The sequence below is a fragment of the Aspergillus nomiae genome, assembly GCF_001204775.2.
Source record: "Aspergillus nomiae NRRL 13137 chromosome Unknown contig00174, whole genome shotgun sequence".
Taxonomy (NCBI): Eukaryota; Fungi; Ascomycota; class Eurotiomycetes; order Eurotiales; family Aspergillaceae; genus Aspergillus; species Aspergillus nomiae.
The window spans coordinates 1-18,998 of record NW_015378229.1 but is presented as its reverse complement, the minus strand read 5'-3'; the positions used below and the strand labels follow the sequence as shown (position 1 = coordinate 18,998).

At 46.2% G+C, this 18,998-nt stretch overlaps 8 protein-coding genes across 8 annotated transcripts; 4 read left to right on the top strand and 4 right to left on the bottom strand.

Annotated features, from left to right (window-relative positions):
- Nucleotides 1-1,408: 1,408 nt before the first annotated feature.
- Nucleotides 1,409-3,588, top strand: ANOM_006189 (putative transporter; the record flags this gene model as incomplete). Its single annotated transcript, XM_015551446.1, has 6 exons — nt 1,409-1,602; nt 1,655-2,568; nt 2,625-2,753; nt 2,814-2,911; nt 2,978-3,144; nt 3,207-3,588. 6 exons carry the CDS (start codon nt 1,409-1,411, stop codon nt 3,586-3,588), a joined length of 1,884 nt encoding a protein of 627 aa, XP_015405992.1.
- Nucleotides 3,589-3,628: 40 nt separating this feature from the next.
- ANOM_006188 (25S rRNA (adenine2142-N1)-methyltransferase) lies at nt 3,629-4,492 on the bottom strand (the record flags this gene model as incomplete). The annotated part of the gene is made up of 1 exon (XM_015551445.1): nt 3,629-4,492. The coding sequence occupies one exon, from the start codon at nt 4,490-4,492 to the stop codon at nt 3,629-3,631; it is 864 nt and encodes a 287-aa protein (XP_015405991.1).
- Nucleotides 4,493-4,902: 410 nt separating this feature from the next.
- On the top strand, nt 4,903-5,980 carry ANOM_006187 (60S ribosomal protein uL23). The gene is made up of 4 exons (XM_015551444.1): nt 4,903-4,973; nt 5,261-5,322; nt 5,384-5,670; nt 5,739-5,980. The coding sequence occupies exons 1-4, from the start codon at nt 4,946-4,948 to the stop codon at nt 5,824-5,826; spliced, it is 465 nt and encodes a 154-aa protein (XP_015405998.1). The 5' UTR covers nt 4,903-4,945; the 3' UTR covers nt 5,827-5,980.
- A 104-nt stretch (nt 5,981-6,084) lies between these two features.
- On the bottom strand, nt 6,085-6,713 carry ANOM_006186 (Tim10/DDP family zinc finger protein). Its single transcript, XM_015551443.1, has 2 exons — nt 6,540-6,713; nt 6,085-6,468 (listed from the first exon to the last, which is right to left on the bottom strand). The coding sequence occupies exons 1-2, from the start codon at nt 6,637-6,639 to the stop codon at nt 6,302-6,304; spliced, it is 267 nt and encodes an 88-aa protein (XP_015405997.1). The 5' UTR covers nt 6,640-6,713; the 3' UTR covers nt 6,085-6,301.
- A 127-nt stretch (nt 6,714-6,840) lies between these two features.
- ANOM_006185 (BUD31 family protein) lies at nt 6,841-7,674 on the top strand. The gene is made up of 3 exons (XM_015551442.1): nt 6,841-7,126; nt 7,191-7,321; nt 7,421-7,674. Exons 1-3 carry the CDS (start codon nt 6,955-6,957, stop codon nt 7,562-7,564), a joined length of 447 nt encoding a protein of 148 aa, XP_015405996.1. The 5' UTR covers nt 6,841-6,954; the 3' UTR covers nt 7,565-7,674.
- Nucleotides 7,675-8,323: 649 nt separating this feature from the next.
- ANOM_006184 (forkhead box transcription factor) lies at nt 8,324-10,503 on the bottom strand (the record flags this gene model as incomplete). The annotated part of the gene is made up of 2 exons (XM_015551441.1): nt 8,324-8,941; nt 9,016-10,503. The coding sequence occupies 2 exons, from the start codon at nt 10,501-10,503 to the stop codon at nt 8,324-8,326; spliced, it is 2,106 nt and encodes a 701-aa protein (XP_015405995.1).
- A 2,349-nt stretch (nt 10,504-12,852) lies between these two features.
- ANOM_006183 (aspartate kinase) lies at nt 12,853-14,663 on the bottom strand (the record flags this gene model as incomplete). The annotated part of the gene is made up of 4 exons (XM_015551440.1): nt 12,853-12,950; nt 13,020-14,269; nt 14,380-14,460; nt 14,515-14,663. The coding sequence occupies 4 exons, from the start codon at nt 14,661-14,663 to the stop codon at nt 12,853-12,855; spliced, it is 1,578 nt and encodes a 525-aa protein (XP_015405994.1).
- A 2,338-nt stretch (nt 14,664-17,001) lies between these two features.
- Nucleotides 17,002-18,659, top strand: ANOM_006182 (uncharacterized protein; the record flags this gene model as incomplete). Its single annotated transcript, XM_015551439.1, has 4 exons — nt 17,002-17,222; nt 17,642-17,831; nt 17,943-18,091; nt 18,167-18,659. The coding sequence occupies 4 exons, from the start codon at nt 17,002-17,004 to the stop codon at nt 18,366-18,368; spliced, it is 762 nt and encodes a 253-aa protein (XP_015405993.1). The 3' UTR covers nt 18,369-18,659.
- Between the last annotated feature and the right edge of the window lie 339 nt (nt 18,660-18,998).

The window sequence follows — 18,998 nt, the reverse complement described above, 5'->3', positions numbered from 1 at the left end:
CATCAGGCACCGTGGGGTGGCAGTGACCATAAGAATAGTTAGCTAACTAGTTACTAGTAGTTGCTGATATAATCATAGATGCAAGCCTGTACTGTACTATTGTTCTCTTAGGTATCGCAGATATGATACACTGTATAGTGTACATACATACTCTGTACATACATACATATTTCTACTGTCTCTGGCCAGTCTGTATTTTATTCTATTTTGTTCTGTGGTTCCCTTCCGCTTTACTTTCTAGCATTCTATTGGCTCTAAAAGTATCATGTCGTAAGTCAACCAATCAAAGCCAATAAAATATAGAGGCGGTACCTACTACTAGTAGTAGTAGCAAGTACAGGTAGCGAAACAACAATACAGCCTTCCGTAGATCCGCTATTTCTTGCTTGCTTTCTTTCTTTCTTTCTTTCTTTCTTTTTTTTTTTAAAAAATAAAGAAAAAGAAAAAAGGGTTGACAGTCCCATGCTTTTACTGGTACATGCATAACAGTAGATACTATACAGAACCCTCCAAAGCACTCACTACTGATGACAGGCTAAAGTGAGCTATGTGTATGTGTAACTATTACTTTTGATATTCTAGTCAACCCTCTGGAGTACTAGAAAAGACTCATTGATACTCAATTCCAGGCACGGAGGCACTTTCATACATTCACTTTTTGGATGTACTGTATGTTTGACATTGCTGGTTTGAAATACATATACATTCACATATTTTCTTATACCTAATACAGTACTATGACTCGATATGTATGTAATACACACACACACACACACACACACACACACACACAAAGTATATAGTAGTACTCTATCCCAGAGATTGTAGGCAGCACTACTCTTACAGTACCTGTATTCATTGACAATCTACTATATACAGAATAACCCATAGTCATCCATTATCGAGTATTGAAAGTTTGTAACTGAACCAATGCTAATAAAACAATTGTACTCCGTTACTTGGGTGAACCATGAGATAAGACATACAACTTCGCTTCTAAGCACGTGTCTAATACTGACTTAGGGGCACTCATCCTAATCTGTATTTTTCTATATTTATTTCTTTGTGTATCTCCTTCAACCCCCTTTATCATCGTCGCCTTGTTGTAATACATCTCAAGACACTTATTAGCGAACTAGGTATCTGTCCTATAGTTTATCTGTGCTTAATTAGCTCTTACCCACTGTTTCCCTAGATAACGGAACTTTTTCACTTATGTAGAGGTGTCTTGGCAGAAAAGAAAGCAGGGATTTTTGTGGTTGCTCTTCTATCATGCTTTCATCCGAATTTGGTTCCGGAGACCTCGCATTCTTGTTACTTTTTGTTTCTTAGTTTCTTTCTCAACACCACCAGCGCCCTCACGTCTACTTACTCCTCCATCCTCCTCCTCTGTTAAGAAATAATAACGATGCCGAGCCCCATAACGCCATTTGAGGACGAAGATATAGGAGGCTCTAGTACGCTTGAGCGTACGACACTTGGTGTCAGGATACCAAGTTCGAATCCTCCAGATTTACCACCAGAACTCGATGTGTTTTCCCGTGGGAATTCCTCAGGGCCGACAGGATATTTAATCGATGCTTATTCTGTCAACAGACCAAGGTGAGCTGTCAAATTTTGAGCTGTCCTAGCTGCAAATATTTACGTCATTCAGGGCAGCATCATTTTCCGCGCGGTTCAGACACGCAGGTGGGGTCAACAGTATTGATAGTTTTGCTCGGTCATGGCAACGAGCTGCAGGATTCCCAGAAATAATTCCTCGCCGTCCCTCGTTTGTGACGGTTGAATCCGACGAAGAATGGGCCGTGCATGACACTGCTACGTCCCAAGACCGTCGGCCATTGCTTGCTGCCGACGGTGAGGAAGATGGTCATGGCCTCGATGACCAAGGTACGCCAAAAGGAATCGCTAGCATTTTCGGATCATCGTTGGATAGGAGCGCCGGAACGTCGTACGGTACCATATCCTCTCGTGTTAGCGAAGCGACACGGCGACACGCCGTACAACTCCACAGGGAGCAAGAAGCCCGCCTTGATGCACCTGCGAGTGAGGATACTGAATCTCTACTCGTCAAGCAAGTACACCATGAAGATGGTACTCGCGAGAGTATTGTTGTTGGCCAGTCGACCGTGCCGCAAACGATCTTCAACTCCGTGAATGTTTTAATCGGCGTTGGACTCTTGAGCCTACCGCTCGCAATGAAGCAGGCTGGCTGGCTGCTTGGTCTAACATTTCTTTCGTTCGCTGCCGCCGTAACTTCTTACACAGCTAAGATCCTTGCTAGGTGCTTAGATGTTGATCGGAGTCTCGTTACCTACGCTGATTTGGCCTACATAAGCTTTGGGAACCATGCACGCTTAGCGACAAGCCTTCTATTCTGTTTGGAACTCATAGGGGCTTGTGTCGCCCTGGTTGTACTTTTTGCTGACAGCCTCCAGGCTCTAATCCCAGGACTGAGTAGTCTCCAGTGGAAACTTATTTGTGGTCTCATGCTTATTCCTTTGAACTTTGTGCCATTGCGACTTCTTAGTGTGACTAGTATCTTAGGTATCATCTCTTGCACATCCAGTACGCCTTAGTCTTTTCCTCCCGAGCATTTTGCATCACAAACTAACCCCCCGAAGTTGTTATGTTAATATGCCTTGATGGGCTCCTCAAACCGAACGGTCCGGGCTCCCTCTACGAACCAGCCAGGACTTCTTTATTCCCAAACAATTGGCGGACCGTACCTCTTAGCTTCGGGTTGATCATGTGTAAGTCTTTTGCAAGTGCTGATCAAGGATCGAGATAAGTTGACTATCAAATCCGTAAAGCACCTTGGGGCGGCCACGGCGTGTTCCCCAATATATATAGAGATATGAGGCACCCGGGCAAGTATGGAAAGAGCCTGTGGGCTACATATATTTTTACGGTACGAGGGTATAGATAAAAAAGAAAATAAAGCAGCAGTATATATCTAACGCATTATACATAACAGTACTCCCTTGATTGCGCAATGGCTATTGTGGGATGGGTGATGTTTGGTGATGAAGTACGTGATGAAGTCACCGCCAACATCCTGCTGACGAATGAATATCCACGCGGAATATCTATTTGCATCATAATCTTTATCGCAATCATTCCAATTACAAAAGTGCCTCTGAAGTAAGCTCATTCCCTCTTTTCTATAAACCCTTTTTCGAGCTCATATTCACTGATGAACACAGCTGTCGACCTCTGGTGGCTACAGTTGAAGTCCTTTGTGGGCTTGGGCCACATGTTGCCTTAGTATCCGAAAACCCCAATAGCATACGGGTAGCCATTCGGCAGTCATTGCAAGCCATTATACGGCTTCTTGTGATTGCGGTCATCGTGCTAATGGCAATCCTCTGCCCATCCTTTGACCGAATCATGGCGCTGATGGGCTCTGCTTTGTGCTTTACCATCTGCATCGTCCTGCCACTTGCATTTTATTTGAAAATATTCGGACAAGAAATCAGTCGACGAGAGTGGATCCTAGACTGGTTTCTTTTACTCATATCAACAGCATTGGCAATTGTTGGAACCGCGTGGGCGTTCTTGCCGGAAAATATGATTTCTGTACAGTAGAGCCTCTCGGTCAGCCTTGCGGTCGTTGTGCATCCCTTTTTCATCGTTTGACGACAATAGCGAAATTGTTTTTCATTTTGCCAGGCCTCAAAACCTCTTTCTTGAACGACACGGGATGGAAGTCATGGCTGTGTTCCCAAAGCTGGAATATCAACTTCGAAGTCTCCTTGCTCTTTTCCAAAACAAACCCCATGCTAGACATTATGTCCCGCAGTCTGCATTCTGTGAGGTATCGCGAGTTTTTGACGCAGGCCACAGGTAAGACTAGAAACAACTTAGGTGTGATGTGGAAGGATGACCCAGACAGGGGTGACTTTCTCAGGAAGGCAACGCATCGCTTCAACATTTCCCCCCTGCCAATGGCATCTGGGACATAATTGAGAACCAGAGATAGGCTAATAATGTGAAACTGATCGGCAGCGTCACGAGGGAGTGACATTTCCATAAAATCTTGTCTTAATATCCCAGGCTCCTGGGAATTCAAATCGATCCTGGTGACATCTAGGGAGTGGTTCATAGAGCAAGCGTTTTTGGTACTGAGAGCACCAACTTCGAGCACCCTAAGCTTAGACGTCGTATCTTGTAACCGCGATAATTGTGGACTTAGCCAGTCGACTAAAACTTTACTTGAGTCTCCACCACGTTCTAGCGACTGTCCGAGTCTGCTAGCAAGTTGATAGCCTTCTAAGCCGCCATTCTCTCGAATTTGGGCATCGATCCTTTCGATTAGAATATTATCGTTGGCTTTTAGAGCCTGTGCCCGGTTTTTGAGAAGTCGATGATGGCCGCGAATAAGATTGCGTGTGGCTTTGGACGATAGGGCTGCATGTTTGGCTCTGACTGTTGGCGGTCGAGTATGTGAAAGGAGCGTAGTCTTTTTCGTCCGAGATCTCCTTGAGGCCATGCTTACAGTTATATATATAAAGAATATGCGACGTTAGCCTCGTAGCTGAACTTTGGAAAAGACGCAGATCTTATTCTCAAGATTCTTCATTAAGTAGGCGATAGGGTTGAAAGCTGCCTTTGTGAACGAGGAGGGTTTCGGCACGGAAGTGAAAGAGGAGCAGTAGGTACTAACAATACAAGCTACCTACAAAAGGAGTATGCAGAGTCCAGACATGAAACAACCTTTCCCAACAACTAGTATGACCTTTCAATGGCCAAGGATTTATTGTGCAAGTCTCAAAGTGGAGATATGTATCCATATTAGGTTTGGCGCAGAATACAACAGCGGGACTAAGGATCAGGTCAGGTGACCCACAGAGCAAAGCCGTAGGGTTTTCGCTAAGCGAGTGCATTCGAAATACTTCGACATTCGACACCGCGACAATCATCACGACAGCGCCGGACGACAGCCATGGCACCTAAGGCGGATAACAAGCAAGGTTGGTAGATTTCGAGCGATTTGCTGTTCCCCCCCAAATTTGCAGGATTGTCGAGTTTGAAACCGCAAGGTTCAGAGAGCATCCTGTGCTCCTTTGCATAGCGGACATTGATATGTGATTGTTCCGCACATAATCCACGAGGGGAATGAAGTCAACAGAGGGCGTGCGTTGTGGATTTTGTCCCCTGTTATTCCCAGCGCAAGCTGCTCTGCTATCCCAAATGAACTCTTCCTAGAAGAGACCATTCGATCACTTTTCGCGGTTTTGCTGATTGGCTATTTCTATAGGCAAGACGAAGCCCAGCGACCGCGCTGGCGCTGCTGCCAAGGCAGTCCTGAAGGGTGTAGGCGTACGTTCCCATCGTTGAACATCAAACGTACCTTTTCATGCTAAGATATTTCGTCAACCAGGCGCACAAGGCTCGCAAGGTCCGCACTTCCACCACCTTCCACCGCCCTAAGACCCTTGAGCTCTCCCGGTCGCCCAAGTACCCCCGCAAGTCGATTCCTCATGCACCTCGTCTCGATTCTCACAAGGTCATTCTCTACCCCCTCAACACCGAGAGCGCGATGAAGAAGATCGAGGAGAACAACACTCTGGTTTTCATCGTGGATGTGAAGGCGAACAAGCGTCAGATTAAACTGGCTCTTAAGAAACTTTATGATGTCGACACTGTGAAGGTCAATACTCTTGTTAGGTATGAAGATCATCTTGGCGCAGAGTGATCAACTCTACTCGAGAATTTTGCCTCTAATAAGTATACAGGCCCGATGGATCCAAGAAAGCCTTCGCTCGGCTAACCCCTGATGTGGATGCTCTGGATATTGCGGCTACCAAGCTTGCCATTGTCTAGATGAATCAATCTTTTATGGGTCTGGTGAACTTTTTTCTTTTAACGCGGTAGCTTATAAGTCCTGGTCATACAGTTAGCTACCCGTGCTGCAACGACGGCTGAATGATCGTTATAAAAGAGGTGTCATTTCAATGCATAATCTGAATCGACCTGGTTAGTGCTGTAGAGAAGTTTTCTTTGTAATCTTATCTAAAGGTGTCTTTACCCAACCGCTCCTTGGAGGCAGAACGGCTTCTGGAGCTTGGTGCATGGGATAGACATTGGGTTCGCCGATCAAGGAACGCGAAATGACACATCCATACGTAGCGAATGTATTGATCATTCCTAGTTATACAGTACAATGCCAATCAGTTGTCATGCTAGCAAAGACACAGGTTGCTTTCGTCTCAAACTTTTGACACCCCCATCACCGAAGTATTGATAATTCCAAGGCACCCTAAGAACCAAGGCTTCCGTTATCAGAACCATAACTTGCTTATTGTGAGCGAAGAGCTTCCAGATGTTTCAAAACAGCAAGATTGGTATCCATCCACCGCTCCACGCAGTTTTGGGCACAAGCCTCTTCAGATTGATCCAAGCGACCGGACGAAATCTTCCCAGTGATACATTTCTTCCAGCAAACGTCGGCGAGGTGATGCACGGCTGATGTATAGTCCATCAGCACATTGAGCCAAACGCAACGAACTCCAAGTTCGGATGGATCATTCACTTACTCTGTTGTATGTTCGACTTCTGAGCCTCGTTGGTTAAAATCTGGTTCAATTCTTTCTTGTCGGCATCGCTGAGCTTGGAAACATCGAGCTGTTGATCCATCCTGATTTCAGAGAAGTGATTCTTGATACTTTGTCGAGTGTAAAATGAGTAACGGGGTAGTATAAGACTGGAGGTATTTCAACTAATGAAGTTGAACTGATGAGGCCCCTAACACCGTATACCAAATTTAGTTCCTTTCCGCATATTCAGAAGGCGGTGCTCTGTGGCAGAAAAGGGATGCAGATCCCAATCCACCTTTTCAACCAAGTAAGCTGAAGCCTGAAGAAACCTCCACCTACCTTCGAAGACGTCTATAAGGGCAACATCTGGCTTATACTTTAGATCCATCCTATCGTTATCATTGATACGCCGAGTATGCCTCCGATCCGAACCTCCCGCAACCGCAAACCACCTCCGGCGGGGTTCGATGACATCGAGGATACACTGCTTGAGTTTAGTAACAAGATGAAAGACGCAGAGAATGCGCCGCATGACGGCAAGAAAAGACATGAGATGCTGTGGCCAATTTTTCAAATAACCCATCAACGTAAGTATACCCTTACTCCTACAGTTTTTGTCGAGTGTGGTTAACTTGTGTGATCTTTTCACAGGCTCCAGATATATCTACGATTTATATTACGAAAAGGAAGCTATATCAAAGCAACTATATGACTGGCTTCTTAAGAACAACTATGCGGATGCTAACTTAATTGCTAAATGGAAGAAGCAAGGTTATGAAAAGGTATTACCCCCGGTTTCTCTCATCTTCTAGGGTGCGTTTGCGTCTGAATGTCTTCCAATACCTGAGTTAGTATTTTACTGACGTTGCGCTTGACCGTAGCTTTGTTGTCTCCGTTGCATTCAAACCAAGGAAACGAATTTTAATGCAACATGTATTTGCCGCGTTCCAAAGGCCCAACTGAAAGAGGATCAAATGATGCAATGCGTTAGTTGTGGATGTCGAGGTTGTGCCAGTAGCGATTAGCATTGATCTGCCGACACTATCCCGGGGGTTCAAGCTTGGGGGCATAAAAAAGGAAAAGAAAAAAAAGTCAGAAATGTTCCCATGCACATGGTTGAAATCGGGATTCACGGTTGGTTTACTCTTACAAAGGCGTCCGGGTTGTATTTGGTTTTTCTACTCCTGCTTATCTGGAATATGCCCCTCTGCGCCCACATCTCCCTTCGACTCTCTATTCAATGTTTCTTCACATATCACTGTTTCACCCGATCGCAAAATGATACCCCCACAAAGAGCTGGGCACCATATTGTGCTCTAGTATCTAGTCAAACGGACACGTACTTAACCGACTAGTCTTTAAAGAAATCCTTTGACAAATGACTACTAAATATAGCTACAACCAACAATAAAGAAGAAATAGGGGGAAGAAATAGCAAACACGTATCAAGGCCTTGTGGGGGTAGACATGGTCAAAATTCAGGCTCGTAAAGCATGGCATTTCATGTACATCTTAGCAAATGTCGTCAAGGTCATAACAAGGTCATCAATTGAAGCCAAAACCGATTCCAGGCCTCACTCCAGCCCAGAACTCCAAAAATATCAACCGCCTAAAATTCTAACAACCCAAAGAGCAAATCCTGTCGAATACAAACTCCAAAATCCAAGAATTAAGACCGGCATTATTATGTGCGCTAAGCAACGGCATAGATTAGATGAGACCATGGTCTTGGAGTGCCATGATGTCGAAACCAAATTCTCGAAAGCATTAAACCTATCCGAGATTCAAAATAATGGCATATTGCTCCGATGATTCAGCTGCGGCCTAGGCACTTGCGATCTGGGTTTCGATGGTTCTTCTTTGCTTCCGCTGCCGATTTTCTGAAACCCTTGCAAAAGGTCAACACCATCTACCTCTCCAGGGCTCTCATCAAAAAGGTGGAATGAGAAAAAGTCATCATGGGTAGCATCTATAAAGCGCCCGGATTCGGGGACTTTCGATGGTGAATCGGGGAAGAGAAGGCCTTTCGTTTTGCTTGAAGACGAAAACGAAGGCAGGCCGATGCGACTGTTCACACTCATAGCGGTGATATCGGCAAGCACGCCGCCGTTTGAGCCACTCGCATCACTCCTTGAACGTTTCGCGGAACGCTTCCCTGGTGAACCATATGCTGGCGTTGAAATGTTATCCGTGGCAGTATCCGCAAATACGTCAAAGGTAGTGTGGAGATTATCATTCGGCGTAAAGGTTTCATCCTGAATGTTAAAGGCCGGGCTCCATGGTAGATCTTCGTCTGTGAGACCGAGATGCTTAATGGGGGAATTGACCATCTGCTGGATTTTCTTGCGGTGGTTTCGAAGATTGGTGTTAGGGGAGACTGACGGTGGGGGTTTTGCAGGCTTCTTAAATTTTATGACAGGGGTAAGGGGGGCGGTAGCATGCTAACATATTCGCTGCGAAGTGGCGAAGAGCCAACGATAAGCCCAGCGTCTTTCAGCGTACCAGAATGACCTGGACTGATATCATGAGAAGAACTTCTAATCCGAGCGATCTCTTCCTCTGCTCGGCCACGCTTGATACGAGGAGGTTCGATATCCAAGTCTGATGTGAGTATGTGTCCGGCTTTGTTTGGTCGCATTGCGGACGACTCCAAAGAAGAAAAATAACCGCTATCATTTATGCCAGCTGACTTCCGCTTTCTAGAGCGAGAAACGACCCCTGTTGACGTAACACCCTGAGATGGAGTAGGCGGGGTTCCCTGGCGGATGAAACGAGGTGGCACAATCGGAGGTGATGAGTGTATAGTCTGCGGCGGAGAAGACCGTGGTGGGAGGGTCTGTGTAGTAGGCCTGCTCACTCCTTCATCACCTGTGTCATCCTGGAGGGCGGGGTCCGAAGCAGGTAGCGTCGCGTCGGAGGACAAATCCACATTCTTCGAAGTCTTCGGTACTATGGGAGGATGGGTAGACGATGGAACTGTCCATGTGGCTGTGGCAGAGCTCTGTGAGTGCGCAAGTTCCCTTTGGGGGGCAGCCGGAAGCGGGATACTAGACATCGTAGCACGTCGTAGAGGTTTGTCTTTTAGGAATTGTGCTTCCATCCCAGGTTCAATGGCCCAGTAGTTGCCTTTCCCTGGGTCATCCTTAGGCCGTTCCTGCTTTATGAATGCCTTGTTCAAACTGAGATTGTGCCGGATGCTATTCTGCCAACCAGGATCACTGTTCTTGTAATATGAGAACGTGTCTGAAATCCACCTGTAGATCTGTGCAAGGGTCAGCCGTCTATTTGATGCGCGTAGAATAGACATCCCAATTAGTGTTGCATAACTATACGGCGGTTTCGTGCCGTCGTCTTCTATAGGGGGCATTTCATGTGGCTCGGGTAAACGCATAGAGATAGTGTCTTCGCGTTTCGGCCTTTTCGCGGGTCGCTCCTTCAATGGAGCCGCGTCCATGAGCGTCCTTTTCAATTGGGTCCTAGAGTGGAATGATGGTTCAGGAAAATCCGCGAAATTATCACTGGGTGGCTCGTCTATGGGCTGACTCTGTTTTGAGGAGAGCCTGTCGGGGTTGACGCTGGGAAATGTCGTGAACAAGGCCGACTGCGGCATCGACGTTGTAGATGTAATGGGATACGCGTATGGATTGGAAGGTGTTTTCTTTGTAGGAGAATCCGTAGGGAATGATGGTGGGACAGGGGCCGTTATGGAGACGAAGCCCAGCTTTCCTCCTCCAGATAACGAAACACCTGACCCTCGACGTGTCTTCGTAGGTGACGGTTTGTGCGTGACAGCGGGTGGCAGGTTCAAGGCATAACCCGTGTCTGTGGCATGCTCGACAGGCTGCAGGGGCAAAGGCAAAGGTGATGGCTCCAGTCGATGACGAGACTTGGCAATTCCTTGCTCAGTAGGTGAAGATGACTTGACAACTGCTGGCGCAGTTGGTGCATGACGGGTGGAGCCCATGATGTCGTCCGATTGAGCGGGTGCGAAAAATGCTAGACGCGTCGGAGAAATCCTTGACACGGGAGTATAGTAGCACCGTCCAGGTAAACGCGACGTCAAGTCGGTCGATGATCAGGGGCAGGGGCAGCAGCGCCCAATGACCAAGTGAATCGTAGTCACCCGGGAGGACAATATTTAGGACAATTCGTGGTGGTATAGAAAAAAAAGGTGGAATGAATAGGGTCTTAGGCTATAGCGCAAAGAAGTGGGTATTTGGGCCACAAAGGCGCTAAGGAGGGCACATCGAGGCCGTGGCTCCAACTGTGAAGAAAAAAGCGGGTATAACTGTCGGGTTTAACTTGATTGTGAGCAGTTCTTGGTGTTATAAAACCCCCCCCTCCCGTTTTTTCTTTTACTTGGAATAGGCTGGGTGTAAGACTGGCGCAGGACTGCTTTACGCCCGACGGTGCTGGGTAGAGAGGTGGGCTCACGCGTGCGCGAAATAGTAGCAAATCTAGAAACGATGATGGGGGACGGGCTGAAGGGGATGTTTAGAGGAGAGGCAGAGAAGAGATAAAGCGGGAAGACGGCCTCACTCTATAATCGAATCAGTTTCTCCCTCGAGGTAAGGCGGGGTGCGCGAGATACGTTAATAACAGCAAAGTTATGTACGATTACTTGGGCTGAGGAATGAGGAGAAAGGAACTTGATGTTGGGTGGTTGTCGCGGCGTCGTTTGGCAGGTAAGTATGTATTGTATGGTTAGGTCGCGTTCGCGTCACGCGTCGAGGTAGGCGAGCAACATCGGAGGAGGGGTGGGGTTTCGGTACTAGTATTGTCATGGGTGACAATACAGAAGCTCCTGTTTCACCATTGGCCAACCTCCTTGCTCCGTTCCGCCACCTGGAACGATTATCGTGTCCAATCACCAAGCGATCCCGGTCGATCATTGGGGCCCTCCCATCAGTTGACGAGGCAAGCATGCCCGGCGGTCCGGCCATCAGACTTAGTGCCAGGTTGTGTACCTTTCTAAACTAAGCCCGATTTTATTAGATCCGTGCTAAGTATTGTCTAGATTCCCACCCCATGCTTCGTGTCTTGATGGAAGGAAAGTTTTGTGATCATACCGCCACCCAGATTTTGTCAAGATCAGCCATCTCAAACGACAAGGTGTAAAGGCTGAAACACCATTCGTCGTCCAGAAATTGGTGGGGTTTCTCGAAGAAAGACTGCACAAGCTTGAGGTGCTTGGATGTGAACAATAATTATTCAAGGCTCGTTGACTTCCATTACTCTTCCTAGTTACCATGTCGACGAAATTATCGACCAGATATCCTGTTTTCCTAGCAGCTGTGCAGAGAGCGAGTGTTAATTTAAATGAGTAAGGGACCCTTACTCACCACTATCCATGAAGTTAGTCCTTTAAAACCGGGATGGTTCATGACCAAGTAATTATTACTTGCGCTAATTGTCTACATGAGTATGGCCTAGGCAAGGGTATGGAAGATTCTCAGGTACCCGTCTTGACCTGCAGTAGTCATGTGTAGGATCTACATATAGCAACATAATTTCGTGCTCCTAGCATGGATAATATTTAAATTACCAATAGTCACTTCTAGTTGACTTTTTGATCGTAATCGTGGGGAGATTAAAGTGCCTGGGCAGCAAACGTGACCTACTTCTGCCAGTAAGGCGTCGGCTTAAAATCAAAGTTGACGACACCCCTGGCATATGAGTAAACGCGTAGATAGCGAAAGTTTTGTCCACATGAGCTTCAATTGATTGTACAGTACATCCCTCCTGCCTAGCCCCCATATAGTATTCGAAATGACAGTTCGGGCTGTAGTTGCCTCTAGTCTCCTCACATTTACCGCTCCAGTGCGAGAACACTTCTAGTTTTAATGGGGGGAAAGCCACATGGTAAATGTAACAAGATTGACTGGAAACACCTCTTTACAAAACACTTGTCATTGATTCAAAACTCCTTGTAACCCTCTATATCCCTGGCTGACAACGAGTATGCTCTAAATCTAGACAAAAAAGACATTCAACGCCTGAAAAGAGAACATAAACAAGTGAGATCTATCCCAGAAACAAAAAAGACGTCAGTGCAGGGGAACTAAGCGTGGAAATCCATATCACACATGGATTCGGAAAAAAAAGAGAGGAAGTTGGGCTCTAGTCAGACTCAATCAGACAACTCCAGCGTTACAACTTTCACATAATCACATAAGACAAGGAACTTTTCGTCATATCGAATAGACTTGCCATGGGTATCCAGAAACCCTCTCTGGCATTGTGCAGAAACCCCTACGAGAAGAGAAAAAGGGGGGAAGCAAGGAGAAGGAGGCGAAGGGGGAAAGAAGGGCGTTTAGTCTAGAAAGGTGAACATGCTCGTGTGGATAATGTTCAGGGCACGATCTGCGTCTCTCTCTTCAATGACGCATGATATATTGATTTCGCTTGCACCTTTAAGAAGAGAAGCAATTAGCTCTTGGTCAACCAAATCCAGTAAAAGGTCGACACCGTTACACTTACCTTGGGAGATCATTTCAATGTTCACATTATTCTCTCCAAGGGTTGTGAACATCCGCCCGGCAACACCAATCATGTTCTTCATTTGTTTACCAACAAGGCTCAAAATAGCCATCTCTGGGATTATATCGACCGTCCCATATTTCTGTAGGTCGCGTAACGCACCCTTCAAGTCCTCGTCAATGATTTGATATTCATCCCTGCCAACCCCGTTGAGAAGAGGCGATTCAGAATGGAGAGCCATGGACACATGCACTTCACTGGTGGATATCAGATCGATTGAGAGCCTCCATCGGTCAAGGACAGAGAAGATGCCAGCAAAGAACCCATGCGACAGGGAGCGTTTGTTGGAGTGGACATTGATCACGAGAATCTTGTGCTTGATAGTTACAGCGGTAGGACGCTTTGGCGTCTGCATCAGACTTGGACTGCGTGTACGGAACAATCTGGGGTCATGCCCTGGGGCTGTCTTTTCCAATTCATAAGTAGAATCAGGGAAAATGATAGTGCCATTTCCTTTCGGGTTCATGACATTCTTTATGCGAATGGGAATTTTCGCGCGAATGACTTGTTCCATGGTGAAAGGATGGATGACCTCTGAGCCATAAAATGTCAGCTCAGCTGCCTCTGCAGGTGTAATTGCCGGAAGAATACGCGCGGTTGGCACTTTGCGGGGATCTGCTGTGAAGATTCCGTCGACTTCCTTCCATACCTGTAGTTCTTTGGCACAAATCCCAACGGCGACTAGAGCGGCGCAAAGATCTGTATACCCCCGCCCTATTTGATCAAGAAGGCCGCCTGGTATAGTCCCAAAGAACCCAGTTACAACTGGAACTCTGCCCTCACAAGCTTGAATTTTCTTACCGAGAGTGCTGGCGAGGTTGTTGTAGAACTCCTGGTCGAGACCCTGGCTTGATATAGTGAAGTCGACGATCTCGGCCAAATCAACATATTCCGAATCTACTCCCCGGTCCTGGAGGAAAGCTGCCATAAGTCGACAACTAAGCTTCTCTCCCGTACTCATGACTTTATCCACGCAGCGGGCACTGATTTCCCCGAGCGTCTGAGCAGCCTCCAAGACCTTCAGAACCTTTTCACATTCATCATTAATCTCGGAAACCAATTGAAGCCTTAGTTCCTTGGAACTAATTTGACTCTCGACTACTTCGACATGTTCCAGACGGACCGCCTCCACAAAGGTGACGTAGTTTTTAGATTCTGCATTCTCTGCATCCCGCGCTGCGCGTAATAGCCTATCAATTGGTTCAAAGTCAGTGTTAATTTCGAATGAAAACAAAGGAATGACAGTTTTTTAGAACTGCGAGGTAGGGCAACACCTAACTGGAGTTCAGAGGTGACTCACCGATTGGTAGTACCTTCAGCTTTTGTAGAGCTACTTCTTGCAGAGCAGACTATTGCCACACTGTGGTCTAAAAGGCTGGGTCTTGTTTCAAGGATGTCAGTAGCAGCTATTTATATGTCTTATTTTGTCGCTTACAGAACAACTTGATCAATGATATTAAGGGCGAACTTGCCCACGCTGGTACCTCCAAACTTTTGTACAACCCAGTTGCTTTTTGAAGAGACTACTTGGTCGCTCTTAGCTGTCGACAATGATTCCAATTTGGATGGAAGCCGAGATTCCATGCTGGAGAGTAACTGTCAACTTAGGCCTTATTCTCAAAAGGCGATGGCACTCCTCACATTACTTGGCTTCAGTAGCGGGATAGCCTTTTTATGTGCACTGGCGGGGGTTGCGAAAGCGGAGCCCCTCTAATGATACGGGGTGGTCACATAATTTTCCCCCTTCTCCGCCTTCCGCATATGGAATACGATATCGGAGTCCACGGTCAATTCTTACTACTCGTCCTCTGTTGGTACACAGAGCTCTTCGTACCTAGATTAGTTACTTACTTCTGCGTAGTACTTTGGAGTGCTTCGTACATCCAAGATACATAGTTAATTACTATAGGTACTTCAGTTCCTTCGTATGTAACTCACAACTCTACAGTACTTTGGGCCATTTTATTTGAAGTAAGTTAGGTACTGCAGGTTATGAGCAATATAGAAGTAAGCATGGGTATACATCACACAAATGATTTTTTGTCTTATGTAACTGTCTCGAGGTTGTAGCACTTAGGGTGTTGAGCGCCATAACATGTGTGAGTCATCTCTTTGACGTACGAAAACCAGGTCTCGAATCCAATAGTGCCGTCCAATACCTAACTACTTCCTACCTATGTAATAATAATACCAAACACGATTGGCTTGCGAAGTACGGAGTATTCCGTCGATACATAGATAGCAACCAATTGAACCCCCAGCTAGATGGATTATCGTTCCACTTTCCATGCAGCACCAATGTACCAGACCTACCTAACAGGCTAACTCACTTAAAAACAGCCCCAGCCCTGGGTCTCCGGAAGTCGGGTAGATAATGATATCTGGTCTTACAGAACATACATACGCAACTAGTGCTCCGAATTAGTCCTTATCTCCGCTCCTACTTTCATTTGCTAACTTAACGGTCTCTAACTATAAGGGGGACTTTTTAGATCGGTTACTATGGATCCTGCAAGAGCAGATATCCCAACATGTTCGTTCTGCACCTTTTCTGACCCTGATAGAAATTCTATTGTGGAGCATATTGAGCTATATCATCCTGAAATTGACAGACGGTTTGGTGTCAACAGCGGTAAAAATGCCATATACTTGAGCAAGGCATCATCTGACTACAGGCAACAATCCGCCAGCGAGGAGAACGGGTACTTAGGAAAGTACACCCATTGCCCACGTGGTTGTGGGGAGATATTAATGGACACTGAGCTTCCCACTCATCTTGATCTACATTTTGCAGAAGAAACTGCCCATGAGAGTACAACATCGTCTCAATCAGAGTTCTCCGGCTCGCTGACTGCTCGAAAGCAATGCAGACCCGACGATGTCGAGGACCTGGACAATACCCAGTACTTGCATGAATCGTTTGTGAAGAGTCACCTAAACAAAGAAAGATCCACCCCGGAAGTACTGAGAGAAAAAAGACCTCGTAGTCCTTCCAATATAGCGCTTACTGTGAAAAAGCTTGGAGTATCTAGCCCCTTCTCTACGTTATCTCCCCTGTATCTTGCACAGCTTCTAGGGGTGAGCCTGCTAACAATTGAAATAGCGCACCGAATTAGGACCATATGCTCATGAGAAACAGATGCCTTCGTGGCTTCGAAAGTTATTAGAATATGGGGTCAAGATAACAGAGTCGAACACAATTGCTCCAGATGGAACGCTTCGGAGACATCGTTCAATGGAGAATGAGACAACTGATGTTGTTCCAGTGCTTGCTAGGCTTTGTGAACAGGACAGATCAGTACAGCGTGCTTTCCTCTGTAGCCCTAAAGTTCATCAAGTCTCTAAGATGCCAAAAGAAGGAGGTTTTTGTGGCTACAGAAATATTCAAATGCTAATTTCCTACATCAAAGAATGCCGCGTTCCGGGGCATGAATGTTTCTCGGAGACGTTACCAACGATTCTGCAGATACAGGAGATGATCGAGAATGCGTGGGATATGGGTTTTAACAGCATTGGACGGATTGAGACAGGCGGAATCCGCGGCACTAGGAAATACATTGGCACACCCGAAGTAAGGCAGGAATTCTTGAGTGTGCTTTCCTTACTAATGGTGTTTCTCCAGGCACAGGCGCTTTTTTTGAGTTTAGGAATACAGTGAGGCTACACTGAGGAACCTAGTGGGAATAGCACTGATTTGTATTAGATGCGAAGCCAGTAGTATCGGAGGCACCAAAGATATGCAAGCTCATGACGCTTTGTTCATGTGCATTGCGAACTACTTCCGACAGGCGTGCTCCTTGGATACAAATGACAAAGTTTTTTTGACAAACTTACCTCCAATTTACTTCCAACATCAAGGTCTGAAGCGTGCCTCTCTGTCACTAACCTTTATTTGTTGACATTGTGTCTGGAGCTTACCGCTATGCCATCACAAATAGGGCACTCATTGACCATTATTGGATTCGAGATACGTGACAATGGCAGTGCGAACCTCTTGGTCTTGGACCCAATGTTCAAACCATCGTCTGCTGTGAAGCGACTCAGAGGCACGCGCGCAGTATCTGCTGATCCCGCTCGGATCCTAAAGGGCTACCGGCGAGGAGCAGATTACTTACAGAAATATAAAATCTTCGAAGTCCTCAAGTAAGTCACAGCCCGTTTCATTTACTGAACATCGCCTGAACCCTTTTAGGCTGTCTACCTCCCAAGACTAGACCTGTACAGAGTTATAGGCTCTTTTCTGGGACCATCAATTCCACCTACAGGGAAGATGGTTCATTGAGAGAGAGAAATAAAGCAATGAAATTGGAGCTCGCAAGGTCTAATTGTAGACTCCGAGGAATCACTAGTGGTAGTACTCTGTAGTAGTAGTGGTAGTGGTGTTTATCTATAAATTTATGCACGGTGCCCGTCGGGTCGGGCCCACTTTTCCCGAACGAAAACAGGTGCCTGAGGCGTTGGTTTATACCCCACGTAAAATTTACCCATTGCCATCATGTTTTGCATGACTGTACCCACGTTTCACAGCAAGGTAACTTTCGGTCGCCCAGAAGTCTGCCTAGGGTCATCATGCGAACATCTCCGAATGTGATCATCACAGGAACCCCTGGTGTTGGGAAAACTGTCCACTGCGAACAACTAGCGCAAGATACCGGTCTGCGACATCTGTCAATCAATCAGGTCGCAAAAGATCGTGATTGCTTCGAGACTTACGACGAGGAGTTAGAAACTTGGATTGTGGATGAGGATAAGGTACGCTGAATATACACGCTCTCTCTTCCCTGGAAGTTCCAACAGAATAGGATTTCTCTCAGATTGAAAGTTAATTTTTTTCCCTCTACTTACCTGGTCTGGTCAATATAGCTGCTGGATGCTGTTGAAGACGAAATGCTCCAAGGGGGACTCTTGATCGACTGGCATGCATGTGACCTATTCCCCAAATCTTGGATTGACCTCGTTGTGGTTTTGCGATGCCCGTCTACATCTCTTCTATATGACCGTCTTTCATCAAGGTATCTATAGGCTAATCCCTCCAAGCCCAACCCCCTCCCTTTTCAGCAAGCCTAATAAGATTTCACTTGTTGCAGGGGATATAAGGAAACGAAGCTACAAGAAAATTTAGACGCGGAGATTTTCGGTGTCCTATCTGAAGAAGCTCGTGAAGCCTTCGACGAAGAAATTGTGGTCGAGCTCACTAGTGAAAAGGACGACGATGTAGAGGAAAACTGCACAAGAATTTCAAATTGGGTATCCTCTTGGAGGATCAACCAAAACCTCGATACGAATTGAAATATTCCAGAGATGCGCCGCCTATCAACGTTATCCGCTGCGAAGCCGACAAATCAGGAATTTTCCTGGACCAACCAACGCTGTAGTTTCTCCAAAGCTTTATACCTGTGCGATATTTGGTTCTAGCCTTGTTAGCGAGGAAGTCAAGGACGGAGGGCCACGGGGGAGAAAGATCATGGAAAGGGAGAAAAGGCAATAAAGGTAGAGGTTGGAACGCAAACTCGGGAATTACCTTCTTCTCCTTGTCCATCTCAGCATATGTTTTCCCTTCATATTCGAAAATCGGATCCCAACCTAAAGAAACTACATAAGCTGGAGGTTCCGGACGTAGCAGGGAGAGATTCTGTGTACCAAAGTTTGATGGACCTCTCGGCCTGACAATTACACCCTAAAAAGTTGAGGTCAGGTTTCGAAAGCCCTAGATTTCTGCAACCTCATCAAATACCTTTGTTCTTCCCTGAAATAGAATTGGTTCTGATCCGGGGCCGTGACAGAAAGCGAATGTACATATCGCATCTGCCGATTTATCCTCGAACGAATCGAGCATTTTATTCAACCCCTCATGGCCCAAAACATCAAGGAATGATTTGCTTAGGGGATGTCAGTACAAATTTTTTTTTTTTTTTTTTT

Bases quoted from the DNA above. Each gene is read 5' to 3' on its own strand.
- ANOM_006187 (XM_015551444.1), top strand. From the start codon at position 4,946: ATGGCACCTAAGGCGGATAACAAGCAAG. The intron at 5,323-5,383 runs GTACGTTCCCAT...TTCGTCAACCAG, and splicing joins CAGTCCTGAAGGGTGTAGGC to GCGCACAAGGCTCGCAAGGT. The intron at 5,671-5,738 runs GTATGAAGATCA...ATAAGTATACAG, and splicing joins AAGGTCAATACTCTTGTTAG to GCCCGATGGATCCAAGAAAG.
- ANOM_006186 (XM_015551443.1), bottom strand. From the start codon at position 6,639: ATGGATCAACAGCTCGATGTTTCCAAGCTCAGCGATGCCGACAAGAAA. The intron at 6,469-6,539 runs GTAAGTGAATGA...ACTATACATCAG, and splicing joins GAAGTCGAACATACAACAGA to CCGTGCATCACCTCGCCGAC.
- ANOM_006185 (XM_015551442.1), top strand. From the start codon at position 6,955: ATGCCTCCGATCCGAACCTCCCGCAACCGCAAACCACCTCCGGCGGGG. The intron at 7,127-7,190 runs GTAAGTATACCC...ATCTTTTCACAG, and splicing joins TTTTCAAATAACCCATCAAC to GCTCCAGATATATCTACGAT. The intron at 7,322-7,420 runs GTATTACCCCCG...GCTTGACCGTAG, and splicing joins AGAAGCAAGGTTATGAAAAG to CTTTGTTGTCTCCGTTGCAT.